Below are 22,231 nucleotides of genomic sequence, written 5' to 3' on the forward strand. Positions count from 1 at the left end.
ACAGTGTTTTGTGACAAACGCAACACAATGGTGTTGCTTACACAATAATGATGCTTACTTGCAGCGATGCAATAGTAATCGGACCTGAACGAAATTTATGGGGAAAGAAATAATTTTGTACACACACGACAATTATGGAATATACAAAATATAGAATGGGACAATGTAATAACAACAAAATCTTAAATCAAGCAAAGTAAACGGGTTAACGAAATAGCTCGTTTAAGCGTGTCAACAAGTATTTATTACTTTTATTCTTTGCATCATAAATTTTATGTAATATCAGAGGAATAAATTAAGATAAATATGAAATACGTCCCATTACTTTTCCATCTGTATAACATATGTATTAGTAAGGAATTAAACGATGCAATTTTATCAGAAATAAATAACTTCGTTAAATCCTTTTGCACGACAATTATAGCATGCACGCATGCACACACACAACATGCAAACACATACTTTCCGAGTCCTGTTATAATTAACACCTCAAGTGTTAATTTAAAACTTTATTTGAAAAAAAAAGAAAAAATGTTAGAATGAATCCTGAGAATATCCTAACATTATGATTTCCACTTCATAATTCGACATAATATTAAGAAATGTAAGGTATGACGTCATGGTAAGGATGGAGAATAATGCAAAATAAAACGTACTCAAAAACACGCGTACCTTGCTCAAATCTAAAGGATTATCACTCAAGTGTACTACAGCACCAGGATGGGTCTTTCTAGATCTGGAAAATATATATACATATATTATATATACGTATGCGTGTGTGAGCGCGCGCGCGCGCGTGTATTTTTTATATGTAGGTGTGCGTTGCCGTGTGTAAATGTATATGTATATTTATACCGTATTCAATTTCATTTGTCATCTATATGCCTACATGTATTGTAGCTTAGTAAAAAATTAGTCTATACACATTGACACATGTAAAACAGCTTTTAGAAACGTTCGAGAAATGAAGTTCTACTGTGCTTTGCTTTAAACTTTTCGTCGTACGAAAGGCTGTTCTCTTCAAAAAAACTTGGTTTCGTTAAATTTTTTAACTTCTGCTGGGCTTCCTATCAAATAAAACTAATGTTCACTTTCATACTTAAATGTTCGTACAGATATTAATTAATACGGTAAAAAGATATATCGCGTAGAAATAATAAGAGAAAAAAGAAAAGTAATAGTAATTCAAATAGAAAATAAAAACATTTCGCACAAAATATGATTAAAGCTGTGCTTGTGCGTAATGCGTAACATGTACGTTAATACCACCTTACAAAATCGTGAAGTAACATTTCGGAAAAGGAAGCAAAGGAATCAGAGTATTTTGTAATTTTAATAGTGTTTGTAACATTCATATTATAGAAGCCATATTTGTTTACTTACGAAGCAAAATTATAAGCAGAAAAAATGGATAAAACTTAAAAGCATTAATCTCGTAATTGATCGTAAAATATATAAATTATAAAAAAGACAATAAAAGCTAGACCTGTTTAATTTCTTGAACTGTAATTTTCTCTCTTAAGTGCTTAGTAAAAAATTATATCGAATCTACAAAGAAACTTTTCTAAAACGTTCCCACGTCTACTTTACGATAGAGAATTTTATAATTGGTTATTTCGAATTTTGAATCAATATCAATTTAGTATGCGGCTATAAATAGTTTACGCAAGAAAAGAAGAAAAAGACAAGATACTTTCTTTACTGTTGATTCCTCTTGTGATTAGAAAAATATTCATCAAATTGTATGGAAAATAAAACATCGCGCGCACGTGTGTTTGTGGCAGTATATAATGTTCACAAAAATATTCAATATTAAAAGTACGATTTATTCGCACAGTAGAAAGCTTAATGTTTTCTCTTGCAATACCTCGCTTCAATATCTGTTGCATGCAAGTGCTTTGAAAAAACACATTTACTTCTTCTATCACGTGGAGGATGATTTTATATGTATAAGTTAACTATATAGACGGAGAGCATATTTTATAAAGTGTTGAATTTTTTATAAAATTTCACAAGTTTATTATAAACTCACGCAACAGAAATTTGCATAACATTTTCGGATTGCTTCTAAAACATACGAGCAAAAGAAAAACTGTGTAACGTAACAATTCAATTTCTAAAGTTAATGTTCAGTTACTTTTTAATTACGCTTTCTATAAATATACCTACATAAATAGTAATGTTTATTATTGTCATTTAAGAATTTGTTCCTAAAAAATACATACTAAATATATGTTTATGAAAATAAAAAGAAAACAGACTTATTGTTTTTTGTAAACAATACAGTAATGTAAATAACTTTTGTATCCAAGAATAAAAGAGAGTTTTTCTTAATACTCTGACGATCCACACATTTTTGTATTATTTCTTTACTACAATACGATTAAAACGATGTATTAATTGAAAGTTATTCCCTCAAAATAGACAACGTATGTATAACAGTAATAAAGATTCGAAAAATGTTTCTTCGCTAAGAAAACAATAAATCTTTATTATAATGTAAATAAGTCACATTTGAAAGGGTTAAAAAATCATGCGGACTGCTAAATCGAACAATCTACATATATATGTATAAATACCGGGAAAATTTAATATTATATTTCACTGAAGCGATGAAAAACGGGAGTAATATAATATATTCGAAGGTCACATCTTGTATTGGCCATTATCCGTACTGAATAAAGCTCCACAATGTACATAATCTAATTCCTTTCTCTATTGTTATCAACAGCATGAATTTAATATTTACGTTAAAAATAGTCCCAGATCATTTTTAAATAATATTTGGGGCATAGAATTGTGGAACTGGATACTAATAAGTAATACTAGTCATTTTTATATTTTGCAAAAGATACTAAGGAGGTACTCAAAAAATTAAAATCACGATAGCAGTGATCATTTAAATCATTTAAACCTATTTCAATTGGTAATTGTAAAACGATTTTTGTTAAAAATTAAAAGAATTTCATATTTATATACATATAATGTTATGTATATGTATAATGAAACTTTAGGTACCAACAAGCATTGTTACAGTTTTTATATTTTTCTTCAAAGAACAAACCTATATTAAGCTTAAATAAGATTCAATTTAAAATGGATCGAAAAACCGTTAAATCGATAAAGATACCACAAATAAATTTAGTACCCTCAAGTATTAGCTAGAATAATTATCATAAAATATGATCAAGTGCTTAACGTATTTCTTCGCAACTATTGACATTATTATATAAACTTAAGCTGCTTACTGTATTTAACTTATCTTAGCTGACTATAAAAATTATTTATAAAATGTACTAATACTTTCTCTCACCGTTCAGTCTTACCGTTACCAGAGTGAAATAAAAAATAAATAAATAACGTTAAATAACAATAGTGTGAACACCCAGGATTACATTGCAACAGAACAACCATTGACTTAGACCTCCCACATACATACATATCTAGTGGATTATTTACCACTCAAGGTATGTCGGTCGAGCTCTCTTAACCATTATATACTTAATATCTCAATATGTCATACGAAGACTCTTGAGATCGGTAAGGATTTAAATAATGCGACATGCAACGCGATATGTAATATCTATATAAGTAATATCTACAATACATAATATATTCTTTGTATTTAAGTAATAAAGGTTAATAAATTTCACACGCATCAAAAACATAAGGAATAGTTAATTAAATAGTTAATTTTCGTTTTGAATCAAATTAATTTGGATAGTATCGTTAGAAACGCTTGTTCTTCTCGTCGCGTGAAAATTTTGTAAATCAATTTAATCGAACATCAAATGGCAATTAACACTTATAAACAAAAATCTTTCATTTATAAAAATTGTAAAATACCATTAATCGCGAGCTGTTATCCCTTTATTACATGAAATTTCCCAGTTACCGTAGCATCAGTCGTTATCGCTACTCGGGAGTTTAATTTATGACCACTAGTATATCTTGACTCGCATTTTATAATAATTAAATGTTTTTATTAAAATAAGAGTGTTTATTTCACAAACAGGCTCTAGCCTCTATCGAGCTCAATATCATTGAGCCGAACCGCTATCCCACATTAATTTGTAACACCCATAGTGCTATGTATTGTATAATTAAAATCAATTTTAAACCAAATTTGAAATCAACGTTTCTAAAATCGAGCTCGTGCACATCATTATCCATCGTTAAATTAATACTCTTTCACACATTACACATACGCACACATTCTAACATGATATACTTGTGTTTGCAATTTGGATTCCATAATTCTAATCACTGCGAAGCAGCATTAGCAAAATATATGAATATCGTAGGATAGATTATCCGTACTTTAATTTCTGGAAATCTGGAAGAAACTTGTTCCACTTAAAGTCAAGTAATAATGTATCATCGGAAGATTCTCTACCATTTTCACGTTATTTTTCGCAACTCTTTTAATATTAAGATAAATATAAACAGTAACTGTTTAACATAATACTATATCGTGTTCTATAATATCATGCTCGTGTTATTGTATGCACAACACAATTTTAAAATTAGCAATTTAAAATATCAAAATACATTACGTCTAATATCACCATCCTCGAATCGTCTATAGAGTTTTATGATTTAATAAAAATGTTTGATTGAAAAATGTAAGAAAATGTAGAATGAACCTCCATTTTGATTTGCTCTATCAGAAAATTAAGAGCTACGCGCTTATTAATTGAAAAACAATCCAACAGTAGAAATAAATAATAATGTATAAGGGTAAAAGCAGAGAGAGAGAGAGAGAGAGAGAGAGAGAGAGAGAGAGAGAGAGAGAGAGAGAGAGAGAGAGAGAGAGAGAGAGAGAGAGAGAGAGAAAGAATCTTAGAAGAAATACATATAACTGCAATTTGAATGTGTATATCGGATCGGTCACGCTGTTTATTCTACACTATCGTATAATAATATCGTTCATAGTTATTATTCATATTCATAACTTATACCATTTACAATGAGACAAGCAATTACATACTTACACTTCAATAGCTTTGTTCCAATTAACTACATATCCGGAAAGCACAAACGTCTCGATATGAAGTACGTGAATGTTCCCTCGTTCCGTGCCAACATACAGCCATTTACTTTGCAATGGTAGGTGAATGCATGTTATTCTGTTTAAAATACAATATAACACAACTTGGTTATTTCAAATAGTTTCACTGAACTTTCGAGTGGGAAGAAAATTTTAATAACCGAAAGAGACAATTTTTATAACTATAATTATATTTATTAGAATTTTTATAATTATAATTTTTATTTTTATAACCGAATTTTAATAACCGAAAGACGGATAATTTTAGTGGTTAACAATTGGTAGAACTAATTAACATTTTACATTCACAAATAGTGAATTATCAGTAATTTTTCACGTTACCTACCCCCCTCCCCCTCCTACTTCATATTGTCCCTCTTACCAGCCATAAATGCGTAAAATCACTTTAGGAATCGCTCAAGGAAGGTGGTAGATAATGGATGCCTTCCTTTTTTATTCCTAAATTTATGCTACAATGTTAAATATGTTTCATAGAATCAAATTTCGTCTCAAATAAATACAATGTCTAAATGATATCCATATTCAATCGTAAATTACCACAATTTATCAAACCTTCTATTCATGGTACTGACATAGATGATACTATGAGCAGAGAGGGGTTTATTATTATATATATTTATTATTATTATATTTATTATTATTATATATGTTTATTATTATATAAGCCTGTTTAAAGAAAAAAGCTATTAGCACTATTGATAAGCAATATGAAGTTAGGGATTTAGGGTGACGCAAGAAAAATATAATTTTACAAACCGACCTTTCTCTTTGAAACTTGAGGCTCTGGACAACCTGGGGTATTTTCTGCCGAAAATTCCATAAATGCAATGTATCGTCCGCGGTTGCGGAAACCAATGCACCTTCATTGATTAAAAATTGTAATTGTACCACCGGTGTGCAACCCTCATGTTTTACGTGCGTGTCGACACCAGGGCGCCCCAAACTATTTTGTAACGTTTTTCTTAAGGAAAATCACAAATATCAACCATATATGAACATTTTACCATAATAATACAAGTAATATAAAATTTAGTAAGTTTTAAAAATCATATGTACATATTAACGCGCAACGGTAATCTATTAAAATTAATGATATTAAAATAACTCGGATGATCCAAAAAAGTTAGGAAATCACAGTGCAATAAAAAACATGTTTTAAAAATGTCACAAGACAGTGGAATGTTATAAATAAATTAATGAAAAAACTATAAAATCATATAATGATCTCTTATTACGTTGTTTACTACATCACCCTAGGAATTTTATGTTGCCACACTGTGTATTGTGTATATATTTATATATAATATACATAAAATATATGAAATAGTGCAGATACACGCACTCTCAAAGTTGTAATCGTTCTACACGGAGGTGTTATCAACAACTGTATATTGAGAATCAAATATTAGGAAACGTTCCATTCCTGGAAGCGTTTGAAAGCTTGTTGCAAAAGAAAATCCCTCGCTCTCATGTCTATCCTGACTGAAAATCATGTATTGACATAAAATTCAAGTGCCAACTCCAAAAAATCAGAATTAAGAGGAATTACATATAGATACTTAAAAAGAATCAGTCGAGGTAAACGGTAAGGAGTATTCAATAAAATGGAAAGAGAGAAAGTGGAAAGAGAATATCAGATGTGACCAACAGAACTAAAAACTTAAACGCGACCAGTAGGAGCTACAGAATTAGATGCATCCAGTGATGCATGCAGGATGCATGACCAGTAGAACTATAGAATAATGTGTTATTTAATAAAAACGTTCATACAAGATCGTAGAGAATTTGTAAATATTGCTCAGTAGTGCGGAAAGGACGACACTGTGCGTCCGTGTACGCGTATATATTATAATATTATACATAGAAGCAACAGCGATTGATAGCTTTGCAAAATGATAATATTAATAACTGCTTTTCTAACGAATAACAATTACAGTGTTCTTACAAGAATCTACGTGATAAAAGAATACTATCAATTATATTATCAAAAGAATGCAACATGAAATGCAGAAGACTATACAAATATTTTAAGGCTAGTTCAAGAAAATAAACGAAATGCATTTGAAATAGTTTAAACTCCGCTCTGGGTCGTGCACCCTGTTATTATTTCACTTCCAACACATTATGCAACCGTTGATTTTCTGCACTCTTGATAGATGCAAAGTCGATTCTTTGTAAAAGAGTGTTTAGAAATTTGATTGAACAATAAAGCTACCGGTCAGTTGAAAGTAGTTACTTTGTAGCGACTGCCTGTCTTGATAGCAACCAGGAAGCTCACTGAGCTGTAATGAGCATCCGCTACCTGATAATTCTTTAGTCAGGATAGACCAATAGAAGCAACCACGTGAAAAAACACACGGTTAACGAACCATAAACTATTGCCTCTATATAGGCAATGTAATTAATCCAGTTAAATTGAATAATTTTTCTTTTACTTGCTTCCATAATTTTGTACTGATAAATTATTTTATAATTATCAAGGAAACGGCCAAGCTTATTATCCTTTATTACATAGTTTTGTTCTCCTATGTGTTATAAGATTTGCCTTTATTCGTTAAGCTATCCTGGTCCAACCGACGACTCTCCTTTCCTTCGGAAATATACAATGAGGGACAAATACACGGAACAGTTAGCACAAATATTTGTACAGAATATTGGTTACACTCTAACGACATTATTAAAGGATACATTCTAAGGGATCCAGATTTAGTGCCAATAGCAAGAAGCCTTTGAACCGGATCAAACGCCACCGCTGTCGGCTGATGTGGAAAGCCATGTCTGAATGTCTGAAACATAAAGGGCATTTGTTTCATTTCATATTTCCCGCTTTAGTCAAATGAAAGTCTATTCAACTCCGCAAAAGCTGCAGAACAAATGACATAAAATAAATGATAGCATTGTCCCTGGCTTTCAGTCTAACTATAATATGTATATTTAGCTTAGGGACTGTACAATAAGGTCAATACTGCCAATTCTGTTCTCTGCTCTCTTTGATCGCTTTTGCATTTTCAATTTTCTTTCATTAACTTTATAGTTTAATTGTTACGTTGAAAATTAATGTAAGTATCGTTCAGCGATTAATAAATATTATGTGGTTAGCATAAGATACATGTGCCCATATTATATTTCTTTGTGCGAAAACCGAGCTATTCAAAATCTGAAAAAATCAATTATTTAGATTATTTTATGTGCGTCACATTTGGCTTATATTGTTGCGGTTTTGCCGTAGCAACATCGAAACAAGATTTCCACAATAAAAAAGACGAATTCGAAGAATTATTATTTACTAAATTCCATGGTAGAGATGGAATGAATTCAAAATGATAAATAAATATGCATGCTTCGCCGCTATTTTGAATTTGCGAATGTAACGAACACGTGGTGTATGATGCAATGCATGGCATATTTATGTTAAATCACGGTAGAAAAACTTGGACAGGATTAACGAGTGCATGTCAAATTGTTGTTCAAAACGTTAAGTGAAAACTTTTGAGAGAAGTAAGGATCTATTATCAAAAATAAAATTATGGATTTTGGATATGTTTTTACTAACAATCTTTGCACTAACTCTACGAAACACTACTATGTTTTGTTTTTGTTGACCAGGCATGGCCAACTGTTTTACCCCCGGGGCCGAATTGGAGAAGAAAATGTTTTCACAGGCCAGACGAAATATTAAAATTAAACATCTAATAAATCATATCGAGTACAGATGAGTATAAAAGTATAGAAGTATGGAGAATTGATTCGATTAATTACTAGAAGTTTCAATACTAATATTGAAAAATTGTTCACGTGCTACATAAATTTTTTTCGCGGGCCGTATGTTGGCCATGCCTGGTTTAGACAATGAGTCATGAATTCACGACATGACATATAATGGTTTGCCTGACAGTTAACTTTAAACTATACATGAGCACTCGGCAGGTGTTGCACATCAAAGCACGAAATATCAACAACACAAGATTGCAATGTATTTATTCAAATACACACAGAAATACTTTATTCTACGATATTCAATATGAAATCAATTTCGTTCGTATGATATAGTACTTATAGATAGACTGAGACTGTTTATGTAATTATGTAAAATCGCATGGAATCCATATAATAAGCAAAAATATAAAAAATATTCGAAGTAATGTTTATATTGTGGTGTTTTTAAAGTAAAATAAGTCTCTATTTACATATTATAAATATGCGTATCTGCTATATTGTGTGTGTGTGTGTGTGTGCGTGCGCGCGTGTGTCACACGTATATATTGCTATAAAGAGAACAAATTTTACTTTCTAATTTTCTGCATAAACGAAAAATTAGTAATTTAATTTTAAATAGCACCCTTACCCTATCTAACCAACCCAAGTCGAAATATTCCTTCTAATTTATCGTGATATGTAACATCAATTTTTTTATTTCCCTTGGTATTCAAGGTTCTAACAGATTATGGATCATTAATCTTATCTTTTGCGGTGCATTGTGTCGCAACTGCAATACCGCGAACAATATCGTACGTAGAAATATCCAGTGATCAAATCAGAATATTCTGTTATAGTTACTGCATAAAACAAACGACTAGGTTAAAACATTTACTTATTTTTACTTGGGAAACGATCGAGCAGAAAGTCAAACAAGTAAAACAGCTACTAATTCTTACGTTCACCGTTTTATTCGTGTTACTGTAAATGCTAATATTTGACATGAATATCCACGCTTCGACATGTATAATATCGTAACTGATTATGAAAATTACCATGTTTTGCAATGTACATATACATTTAATTATGATTTTTTCATTTTTCAATCAATCTATGCACATCTTATAAAATTAATTCAGTTTAGTATTTGAATAATATAAAATGTCTCACAAATGTATACATAAATATTATACATTTCCGATTTGCAATATGCAAATGTTAATTGTATCCGTGCAGCTTCGTACATAACGAGAATTTTATTTTAGTACACTTTGAATGTGTTTTAATAATTCAAATCTTGGACTACCATATTATATTGCGCAAAAACGTGCCATCTACGTTTGTACACGTGTCTGTACCGCTTGACCGCTTGACGAGAAAGAAAACAGAAAAAAAAAGAAAGAAAAGAGAATGATACGAAAGAACGAGACCGTACATTACATAACGAAGAAACGTAAAAAGAACAAATTTGGGACAAAGAGTTGGGATTAATTTGACGCCCTAAAAGACAGATATACGTTAAAATCGATTCTGATACAGCACTAGTGCCTTTCCACTGCTCGTGAAAACTGCCCTCATTCCATTTCAGCGTAACGGCGAAGTAGGTTAAAATACAACGATGAAACTTATGCACACCACCTGCCTTCCTCCATGCCCGATTTTAGCTTTCCGGAGGTGGCCTCTGGTCCATTTCCGACGTTTCCGTTACGATCGTTGCGTGTACAAAGACATTGAACTTTTACCATCCGCTGCGCGCGTACCAATTGGCACGCTGTAGATACGCCAGACGCATGATTAGCTCTGAAGAAACGGGGTGCGCTTTGAATCTCTGGTTCCTTACAAAAATAGGCACTCGTGAAACAATGTACCACAGTACAATGCATGGAAAACAATGGCTGGTACAGCAAGCGTTAAGTTGAAATAAAAGCTCTACCGTATCGACTGACAATGAATTAATTAATGCACAAACATATACCCCGTTTAAAAAACCTGTACATACCACGATTTCTAATTAAGTCAAAATGTTCTGCTTTTAAAATCGCCTTTTACAGGAATAAATAAATTCCATATTTCATAGTTAAAAAGGATCAAGAATCAATGTTAAAGTAACGTTTACGCAGCAGAACAATATCTAAAACGAATACAAACCGAGAAATGGTAAAAGAATACCGAGGCTAAACCAAACGGAAGGCGCAATGTAGTTTACCTTATAAATGATTACGAACAGCCTCTGCACTTTTCAAATTCACTGAACGTCCTAATCATTCCCCGATCCGCGCATGAATACACGTAGAAATGATCTATGTACTTTTTGACTTTGGGTAAATTATCACCCCTGCTCTCACGAAGTAGCGACAGCTAAACTGACGATGGTTGGAACGAAATTAATAATCGGTTTCGAGTTGTGGAAATCAATAAAACCAGGCGCCGTATTTAATGGAATTATCGAGAAAACGCGATATTCGAGATCACGGTCTAGTGATTGAGAGGATGAATTACCGATGCCTCCATGAAGCACTCTAAATATGGGATAGAATAAAGACCTGCCATTATTCTTCAGACGACTAATGTTTAATTCTATTACAAGTATAAAACTAAAACTAATGTTTAATTCTATTTACAAGTATCAGCGAAGAATATCGAAATCCTAAAAATATGAGCAATGGACGCTGCCTACCATCATTGTTACACTCCAAGTCGTTAAATTAGATAACATGTTTAGATTTTAAGTGCGAAAATTTTTACTAATAACTGATTACTGAATACACTATTCATTTCACAACCCTACTATACAACATTATTACTGTTGTACGACCAACTCTAGTTACTAACATTAACATCTATCATCTGCCCTTTACCCTTAATCGTACAAATTGGTTAAAGTTAATAAAAAAAATCTGGCGCGCGGAGTATCAGACCTGTACCAAAATAAAAACGTCTATATTACCTTGATACGAGTTGTACTTGATTCCTTCGACTCTGCCGAACCCAGAATCCAGCGATACTCTTTTTAACATGTATTAATCATTTCCAATTTTTCCTTTCGGTAATGTAAAGTATATCGTGGTCTATAAAGTCCGTGAATCGGCTTCGTGAACCACTAGATGTATCATCGATATCCGCTGAAGCTGTCTTAATAACCCTGAACCCTCAACCCTTTAAGGTGAATCAACACAGCAGGAGCAGCCGAGTGAAGCGTATCAACGTTGCCGTACAAACTCATTTAAAATCAGCTTTGTAAGCGTTCTTCTCCAGTCTTGTACCGTGCGCATACTCGTCTGTCTTGATGTATTTGTTTTTTCAGCAATGATACGATCCTCCTAACTTCATTTGCAGTATGCGCTTAGCCTTCCACTTGGGAAACGACTCACACTTAGTACTGCGAAAACATAACTCGAATGGCAATCGAAAGACTGCTTCATCAACAATAATTACCCCTCCACTTTGCATTTTAAAGCTATTGTTTCCCGTTCGAAATTGTTGTCTTTAAGATCGGTTACCTTCTTAACAATGCTTTTTGCGGAAGATCAATGGAGATTAATTTGATGAACCTAATGGATTCAACCAATTTGATGAATCTAATAAAACCATTTCCATACGGAAACCACGTCTATTGTGTAATACGTACATCGAGAATGTTTACAGATTATGTCATGAAAGCTTATTTACGTAGGAAATTAATTTTTTAATTTCTACAGAATATAGAATATTTCGTTATTATAATCGTCTACAAATAAATTTCGTATGTATCGATGAATATACATCATTAATACCAAACGAACAAAGTCCAAACCATCATGCACAACTAATGAAAAGAGAAGAAAAAGGAAAAACGTCGGAATTATTAGTTGCTGCAATTCTCAATGGTCCAATGGTCAAGATGGACAAGATGTCATTTGGTTTCTATTCCCTATTGTTCTCTTGTGCGGTCTCTGTTTTTCCTCAAATTCCATATCACCTCAATAATTTTTACTGAAAAAAGTTTCGCTTCTTAACAAGTATAACACTGTACTGTGAAAGTCTCCTAAACGATATGAAATTATGCTTTAAATTTACCAAAATTTACCAAATTTCTGATTAGTGAAACGTGCAACACTGAGAGCAGTACGAGGTAGAGAATAATATCGAAGCTGCACTGTCACAAATAAATGAATATATTTATATTTAAAACGCGTATGGTTTAATAAAAATGTCTATACACGTACACGCATATTATGCAAATTTTTGTAAATCGTATACAGGTTCCTTAGATATTTCGCGTGCAAATGCACGACTAGGCCGGAAACCGATCGTTCTACTCGAAATCAAACTGTAAAACAATCGGTGAACGATGTCCGAAACAGACTTAAACAATACCATTAGATTCGTGTGAACATTACAGGAAATTTCCACGCTTTGATTAGCTCGGTAATAATAGACGATTTATGTCATACAGATCGTATCGTGCGACGTTAACAGTCAATTTTGTTCTTTGCAACCGATATGGAATACTAAATATAGTCGATGCTTGATAGAAATGTACTTACTTCCATGTAATGTGAATATGTCTCGATGGAGAAACAATCGCGTCCGTGTACCACAATGAACTATTACGCAAAGGTAAGAATTGTTCTATTAAAAAGCACACGATAAGGCTGTTCGACGCAAAAAGAAGGTCGTAAGTGAAGGAATGTGGGAATAGATAAAAATGTTAAGAAGCTTCAAGGAGTTATTGAAAACAATGAGGTAACAAGGTCGAGAGAAAATTCAGCTGTGAAGGTGAAATCACTGTCCTACTGATATGTGATAAGCTATAATGATTATTATGCCCGGGAAGAATCGCTTCTTTGATGTCAGTAGTAAACTTCGAAAATTAAAGGATTATGAAGTATCAATTCAATCATATTCAGTGATACATAAGACGTTTCACTTAAAAACTCACTGTAACTTCACTCGTTCGAGTAATCTTCTTGATAAAAGAAAAAAAAGAAGAAAAAACAAATTATGTACGAACGAATTGCCTAGATTGGGATTCGAATCTGTATCTTTAGTTTCTCGGGCAACTCTTTTAACCGATTAACCTATCCAGCGCCAACCGACTCTTCTTCTTCTTCTTCATAAATGTAATCAAGTACGCCTGAAGTAGAATCACGTAGAATCAGAGACAATAGACAGAACATCGAATCCTACAATTACATACAACTCCTTCTCATCCTTCAAGTCATTCAGACTCTTACGTTTAGATGTTCATGAATGAACCTAGTGACAATCATATAGCAACCTTAACGTCTTGCCTATACCTAGAGAGACGGAGATGTATTCTCCATGTACCATTTTTATGAACAACTTTACTACAAAAATATAGTTATGAAATAATGCGCAGCACCAACCTTAGAAAGAAAGCAGATTCGTGAAACAAAAGCATGAAATTGCTACTGTATTTATGTAATAGGATCTTTTCGTTCGAAGCTAGTTTACATCGGAAATAATGCGTTAAACGTGGTAAAGAAGGATCGACTATAGAAAATTCTTGTGAAAGCGAAGAAACAACGTTTTGACCTGCGTTGGCTCTTTGTTGTAATTCTATGCAAATCGTTTTATTTGCGAATTTATCAACAAGAGTATTTCATACACGTTCTATCACAGATATGTACATACAAGTAGACAAGTTTACCCGTATATATCATGAATTAAATAAAATAGAGCAACAAAGAAAGCGTGACTGCAATTTCTGTCGGCAAATTAATTACTAAGCTATACGTGAAAATCAAGATTGAAATGAACTCCTTTTTTATACTACGCGCTCAGATGATCTTAAGAACGTAACTAATTTCAGATCCACTTTTAAATATAATATTATCGTAGCTCATAAACAAACTTATAATAGAATCTACAATGTCCGATTGACCAAACTAACTGCATCCATATCTTTATTATGACTAGGCTAAAATTTATTTGCATCGCAACGAAACGTTTAATATAAAACACGTTGTCAAAAATTAGTGCCATTTAGAAGAGTGCGCATATTGAATTCGTATACATATATTGCATATTTCGATACAGCATATCCACCCGTGAATCATCCATAGCGTACTTAACCTGCATCGTATAAATGTAATAACTTAAATAACTGTAATGAAGCTAGCAATTATACGATTAATTAAGCAGAAAATATGATTTTGATACTTATTAATAAGTAAAGAAATGATTCAAGAATGTTAGACAACGTTTAAAAGCAATGATGAAGCTACTACAGTAACTGCAAACCCGATCGAATCAATGTACCTGTTTCTTCGAATTCCTTCGAGTTATTTATTAAAGAAAAAATAATTACTCTTAAAAGGAAACTATTATAAAAAGTAAAAGGTTATTGGAAAATTCATCACAGTAGAGATAGTATGACGTGAATCGGGAAGAATTCCATCAGAATTGATAATGTTAAATATGGAAATACTTTCAATGGGAAGCTTCAAATTTACTCGATTCATATATTATTATTATTTTATATATATATATATTGTATTTTGTTTAATAAATTCACTAGGAGATAGTACACATGTTTTGCTTCAGCTGGAAAACTCAAATCAAATTATTATTACCACAGAGAAGGCCTAAAAGTCAGAAGAATCCACACAAGTTTATCAAAAATATAATAACTTAGATTTCAATTGAGACTAATTATACAAGAGAGTGCTAAAATTGTTGTTAAAAAGTCGAATTCATTTCTACAAGCAATATTGACCGACGCATATCATTTTATGACCAAATATTTCGATGCTTGAACTTGTTAAAACGCAAAGGTAGAAACGCACGATTAGTCATTTAAAATGCATTGCAGTCACTTATTGATCCATCATTCATTAACATTAACGATACCAATGACAAAGATATCCGGTAGGAATGAAAAGCTTATCACCCTGGCCAAGATGAAAGAAGATTGTGAAATTTGCTGTCGCATCCTAACATGCCAGAAGGCACGAAACGATGTATCTTAGTTTTTCAACACTCGTCCCGACAAAACGGGACTGTGAATAACAGCATATCTTTGCCTTGGCTTTAAAAGATTTTATCACAACCTTTTTAACAAAACAATTTCGATGAACTTCCTTTGTAGCAAACAGCTTTTGAATTGATTAAGACTTGAAATCGCAATATAAATGGAATGACACTTTCGCTACTTATTAGGAATTGGACGTGTGTAATTAGTGTAGTAAAAATGATCCATTTCAATGATTTCATTTAGGAAATTTATTTAGTTTGTTGCTTGAAACGAATTTAGATTGTAAAATGTAAAATTTACAGCAAGTACTTATTCAGCTGTGAAAAACGAAATTGCTAATGCTAATAAAATAGAATAAAATAGAATAAAATAGAATAAAATAGAATAAAATAGAATAAAATAGAATAAAATAGAATAGAATAGAATAGAATAGAATAGAATAAAATAGAATAGTACTGCACAGTTTCCTTGTACTTTGCACTTATTTATAAAAGAACTGATAAAAACTTTCCCGAGACGATTTCAGAAAAAGAAAAAAGTAATTTAACATGAAAGAATCAAAGAAGAAACTAATAAAGTTCTCTGTGGGCATTCGATTATCAAATACCTAAAGCATAGTTTGCATCGGATGAAGATGCCTTTGAGATGTACTTCTTTAATCCCTTCCTGTACTTCAGCGAGTCAGACTCGCGATGAAGATTTTGGCCCAAACACGAATATCGCGAGTCTGACTCGCGAATAGATACTTGGGCCAAACGTAAACATAACCGCTTGGGCCCAAGTTTCGTCGAGCTAAATGGCACAAAAAAGGGTTAAGGGCAAGAATAAAATTGGAGCTAATTCCATACCATTTTTAAATATTAGCAAAGTCAGAAAGAAACCGTACACTGCATGACCGCAAGAAAGAGCCTTGACATTCTTCAAATCGATACAACACTTTGACCACTATCTTTTTGAAGGAACTTCTTTGAGATTCTTTGTGATTATTTGCAAACATATTGTATGACATTGCAATAGGGCTGTATTCTTTTAAAAATATAAGCAATCAGGTTGCAATGGACCAACCTTTGAATGAGGCTACATTTTTGAGAGCGTATGTCGGAAAATCACAAGCAAACTAAATATTTAAACTATTATTTAATAATTCTAAGAAGTTTAAAATGTACCTTAATTTGAAAGTAAAATACAGTCTAAAATAGAAACGATCCCTAATAATATCAAATAAGATTTTGTTTAATATAATATTATCTAATACTTTCGAAAGAATTTTTTTGAATGCTTCAAAACCGTCGCTTCAAATTCATTGTTTAAGCAGACGTTGTAAAATTTATGCTGAAATGATCTTTATTTGAGTGTGCAAGATTACAATTTTTCGTATGCGTTGAAACACCTTTAAATCTCAAAAATATTTTAACTAATTTTTATATATTACACTTACATTTTATATATTACCATTTCATCTACCACATCACCGACATTCGGGCAACCCATAGATAAATAATAATTTCATTTATTCAGATTCTTCGAGTATTTCTAAATACATGCAATTGAATAAAAACAATCAAACCTTATTTATGTGGTATCTATACTAAGTACATATTTAAAATAAAATTTAAATCAAAAATTACATTAAACTGTAATGCAATTAACTTCTTCGACTCATTCTATTATCATTTCGTTAAGAAAAAAAAAACAGATATATAATCTTTAAGTGAATTTACCCTGCAATGACTGACGTGTGCATTTCAATATAGTAAAACATTATGTTTTATGATCCAGATTTTAAGGAACTAGTATCTGTATTATATCGATTTTTACGCACTCCAAGAATTATAGCTACAAAAATACTTTAAACCCAATCTAAACGGAACCCTGAAACGAAATCTTAATCAGAAACAAACCGAAATATTTATTTGTATTTGATTACAAGATCCTGTATTGAATACCTTCCAATTCCTCCCAATTCCTTTCATCCGAAGAAAACCATAGAAACACACGACGGAAGCATCTACAGTTAGACCGTAAATTGGAACTTCCCCTCTTACAGGATTATTTATTATTGGAAGGAAAAAAAATGAAGACGAATAAAACATACCGAGATTTATTGGAAACCTAGTGCTCTTTTTGCGTTGCAAAATGTACTCCAATTATTAGAACACTTCAAATAGCTCTCTATAAATGAATAATGAAAGGTAATAATTCATATGTTTATGTTATCTACTTTCGATAATATATCCTGTTCCGTTTCTCACATGAAATTGTTAATGCTTTATATATTAATTAACCTGCTGTTACTCTGATACGTATAAACATGTCTCTGAGCATAAGTATGCGCATGCGCGTGCGCGTATGTATGTGTGTCTATACATATACATACAATAACGTGATACCTTTATCAAAAGCTTTATCAAAAGAAATTAATTAGAAACTATAAGAACAATGAAAACCTGAAGCTGAAAATGTTACAAGATATTCTTAACTTCGTGGAAAGATTTAATATTTTCAAATGAATATTATACATAAAACGTAATTATGGAAACAAACTTGATTGATTATTTTCTCTGCCTATCGATCTATTATATCCACATTTCAATTTATCATTATCTAATGAAAACCCTTTAATACATGAACAATCATTGTAATACACTTTCAGGAATTAAAAACAAAAACTGCATCGCTTACAGTTAATCACCTGTCTTCTAGCTAATTATATATACATATGTATATACAATAGGAATAGCCAACGGAAGTTATTTTCATGAAATAATCACATTTTCCGACTATGTATGTTTTAATAAGTTTCAATTTTTCTAACCAGTTCAAGGTACTAAATTTCTTTAATTATCTGTCGACTCTTCAGCGCAGTGAGTTTATTAAGAATCAATAACAATTGTAGTAAATAATTCGTGAATATACTATAACATAAATAAAATATAAATGATTTATAAACATGTTTAAACTGTTCGCATTTACAAAAATAAATAAATTTAATTGCCCTTATTTAATAATAAATTGAGATAAGCCTCTATTAAATTGCTCAGAATAATTAAATTCCATCTTTACTTTCTATCGAAAATTACTCTCGCACGCATTATCATTAATTCAAACAATTCCGAAATCAATATTTACATTGCAATATATATAAAACAAACTGTGAATAGATATATTGTACAATACATCATGCAACCTTTCATTTAGTACATATGATCAAACTAAATCGATTAAAGTGTGAAATGCATGTGTCGAACCAAAAATCTGATTAAATATAGTTCGCTAAAATTATAATAATCTAATTATTCTGTAAAATAAAACCATGCTTGTAATATTTTCAATAATTTTCTTTCGAAATTTACTCCTATATAATAGTGCTTAAATATAATTTCCATTCACTTCGGAGCGTATAACATATACATTTAAAAGGCAATTTGATTAATACCCGCAAAATGATACAAAGTAACTTGTGCCTTATTATAGATGTATATTTACCCTTGCTCTTTATTCATTTACTTGGCATAAAAAGCTAATACATGTACTGATAATAACCATTATATTATACGCGAAATTAATAGGTATCTTCTATAATATCAGCAAGGATTACTACTAAATTTATACAATTGCCAATCAAATTTCCTTGTTAGTTGTGTATGTGCATTAATTTATACGCTAGAATTGACTACCGTCGACAGTAACCCACGTCAAATTTACTTATCGAAATTACGTCCATTACGAACTACGTATATTACACATAATATTGTTTATAATATACGCATTAATTTATCTTACATTTATTTAAATTCGCAAATTCGCTCTCTATTGTCTTTAAAATAATAAACAATAATTATTATTATTTCTTAATAATTCTTCAGAAATGGTAAAACGTTCTTCGGTGTATAATTATTTTAAAACATTTTAAATAAGCGTACACGTAGTAGATGTACGTGAAGTTACAGTAATATCATTAAGTAGTGTTTTATGCGATTATAGTAGTAACATCAGTAATTTCAAGGAAGAGATAGAGCTTCTTAAAAAAGAAAAAGTTAAACAATTTGCAGAATGTGACCAATACTTTTTAATTAGGTCATTCCATTTATAAATCAAAAGTACAAGTAAACTTAAAACACAAAGAAAAAAAGAGGGCAGAACGTGCGCAAATCGTTTTAATTCGTTTAAGAACTAGTATATATGTAAATTAACTGAACGTATCATTAATATATATAACTTGAAACTAACAATATGCTATTGTCACTGACCTTCTTCACTTGAAAATGTTCTGGCCGTAAATTTTCGACGATTTCCTGATCAGGTTTCACGGGCTGGGGTACCGACGATCGGAGCCCGTCGAGCACGCCTTTAATCGTAAACTTCTTCATTACGAACCAAAGATGATACCTTTAAAGCATCACATGTGCCACAGCAACACAAATTCAAGTGTTTCTAGAGTTTCAAATCAAAATACAATGTTTGTAAATGACTGAATTGACAAGAGAATGAGAAATTTCTCAATGACACGAAATTTCAAGGCGTTCTATTTAAGAGTTTCTTCTTTCACGAAAAACTAGCGATGACATCTCTGCGTATCAATGGCAAATGTCACTCATCGATATTTCGAGTCTTGCGGAATCTCTTCTACATTTTTACAGAATAACGATGACGTCGAAGAGGCGCAACAGCACATTTCGATATCGCAGTAATTTATGTAAATATAGACGCACACGTTACCGTAACCGATTATTGGTGCGTTTTTACAAACGCTGCGTGACTAGAATTGTTTTCGTAGTTAACAGCAATGCAGTGTTGTTTAATCGTATCAGGATCAATAACTGGCAACAGGCTCATGTGGACTCTTGCACGGCCGCGAAGTTACAGTGTGCGCAATCGTGAACAATATTTCATGGCAGGTTCTTATACCTAGTTTGTACGACTATTAAGGCAGTTTAGAATAAAAGACCACGTATTTTAAAGAGAGAGGCGGACCTGTTGTAAGGAGCATCCGCACGACGGACAATAGTTTTGTTAATAGATTTTTTGTTAATAGAATATGATAAGATTGTGATAAACTATTAAAACAAGTGATAGTAAACTTTACAACAGGAAAATAATTGTGTAGGTTACTACACTGAATACACTTATTAAATGAATTTAATAGAAAAAAAAATCTAGTCAGTATAATCGTAAAACCATATATAAAAGAATTGGTTAGTATAGTGTAAATCAAAGCTTTAAAATAGTAAAATATATATAATAGAATAAATTATAGAATAACAAAAAGAAAACACGTTCGAAGATGGATACCCTACGAGCGTGAAAAGGAGAGATAATGAAAAAAGTAACAAAATAAAAATGCGGGAAGAAGAAGGACAGAGAGTTGGAAACGATAGATAGAAGAAATGTAAAAGAATTAATAAAAGAAACAAATGAAAAATAATAGGAAAGGAAGAAATATTTTAGGGAGAAAAAGGAAAAGAATCCAAATAAAGCGATAAAGGCAGAACAAAGGAAGCGGAACTCTCAAGTAGAAAGGAGATAGAAGTAAAGAAGGTAGAAAGAGAAATGAACACGGAAAGCAAACAAACTGTGGAAGAAGAAATTGGCGGGAACCAAGATGACAGGAATAAAAAAAAAGAAGCCATATAAGAAACCACCCGATTGAATGAAAATCAAAGATAGAAAGAGGCCATTAGCGGAGACACCAAAATGACAGCAAAAGAACCAATCAGAAAAAGGAAAATATGACTACCAATATTGAAGCGACACCTGTACAAGGAGAAAGCTTCACGTTAGTAAAAAACCTAAACTGAACAGTAGAGAAATTAATAGAAGTAAATCACTAGTAGTTAGAGACGAAAAAGTGAATATTTAACTAGTTAACAAACAGATCAATGATGTAGTGAGCCTAAAAAGGAAAGAAGCAGACAGTAACAATAAAAAACAACCGATATAGTGAACTTTCATGACTATACTAAAAACAGAGAAGGTATGCTAGAAAATCAGTCCAATGAATCATAAGTAATCAATATATCGCAACACTGACTCTAAAAAATAATTATGTGAATAAAAGCGAGAAAATAAATCTAATTAAGATTTACAAAATTGTCCATAATCTAGGCATAACCCCTGGAAAAGGAAAAGTAATAGGCTTTGCAAGAGTGGAGATCACGTACAGAACACAAGACACAACAGACAAAATGGTGAAGGAAGACAAACGAAGAAAGATTATTCAATCAGAATAAAGTAAACTGGACCTGAAATACAAATCTGTGCAATTAGAAACAATAAAATGATTCAATAATCGGGTGAAATCAACCATATCCATGCAAGAAAAGACAGAAACAATTAGTATTAGTGATACTAATGTAGCAATATTTTTAGACACAAAAAATGTACTAAACAACTTAAAAAGTCTAATTAGGGGGAAATGAAATAAAATGGAAAATCAAAAGGAAATAAACCCATGGATAAAAAAAATTACTAAAAAACTACAAATG

The 22,231-nt window shown here is 31.6% G+C and overlaps 1 protein-coding gene across 7 annotated transcripts in view; it reads right to left on the bottom strand.

The window, feature by feature from the left end:
* The window catches only part of Tomosyn (syntaxin-binding protein tomosyn), a 51,923-nt gene extending 31,279 nt beyond the window's left edge, over nucleotides 1-20,644 (bottom strand). For 4 of the 7 annotated variants that reach the window (XM_076898678.1, XM_076898673.1, XM_076898672.1 and 1 more), the window contains exons 1-5: nucleotides 19,997-20,643; nucleotides 7,760-7,857; nucleotides 5,832-6,014; nucleotides 4,995-5,129; nucleotides 673-736 (exon numbers count right to left, since the gene is read on the bottom strand). In XM_076898678.1, coding sequence (XP_076754793.1) covers nucleotides 673-736; nucleotides 4,995-5,129; nucleotides 5,832-6,014; nucleotides 7,760-7,857; nucleotides 19,997-20,116 — 600 coding nt within the window. In that variant the 5' untranslated portion in view covers nucleotides 20,117-20,643. Of the gene's footprint in view, nucleotides 1-672; nucleotides 737-4,994; nucleotides 5,130-5,831; nucleotides 6,015-7,759; nucleotides 7,858-19,996 lie in introns of all 7 variants that reach the window. The other 3 variants (XM_076898676.1, XM_076898674.1, XM_076898675.1) reach the window with 1 other exon arrangement.
* Nucleotides 20,645-22,231: the final 1,587 nt, after the last annotated feature.

Source organism: Xylocopa sonorina, chromosome 7 (assembly GCF_050948175.1).
Source record: "Xylocopa sonorina isolate GNS202 chromosome 7, iyXylSono1_principal, whole genome shotgun sequence".
Taxonomy (NCBI): Eukaryota; Metazoa; Arthropoda; class Insecta; order Hymenoptera; family Apidae; genus Xylocopa; species Xylocopa sonorina.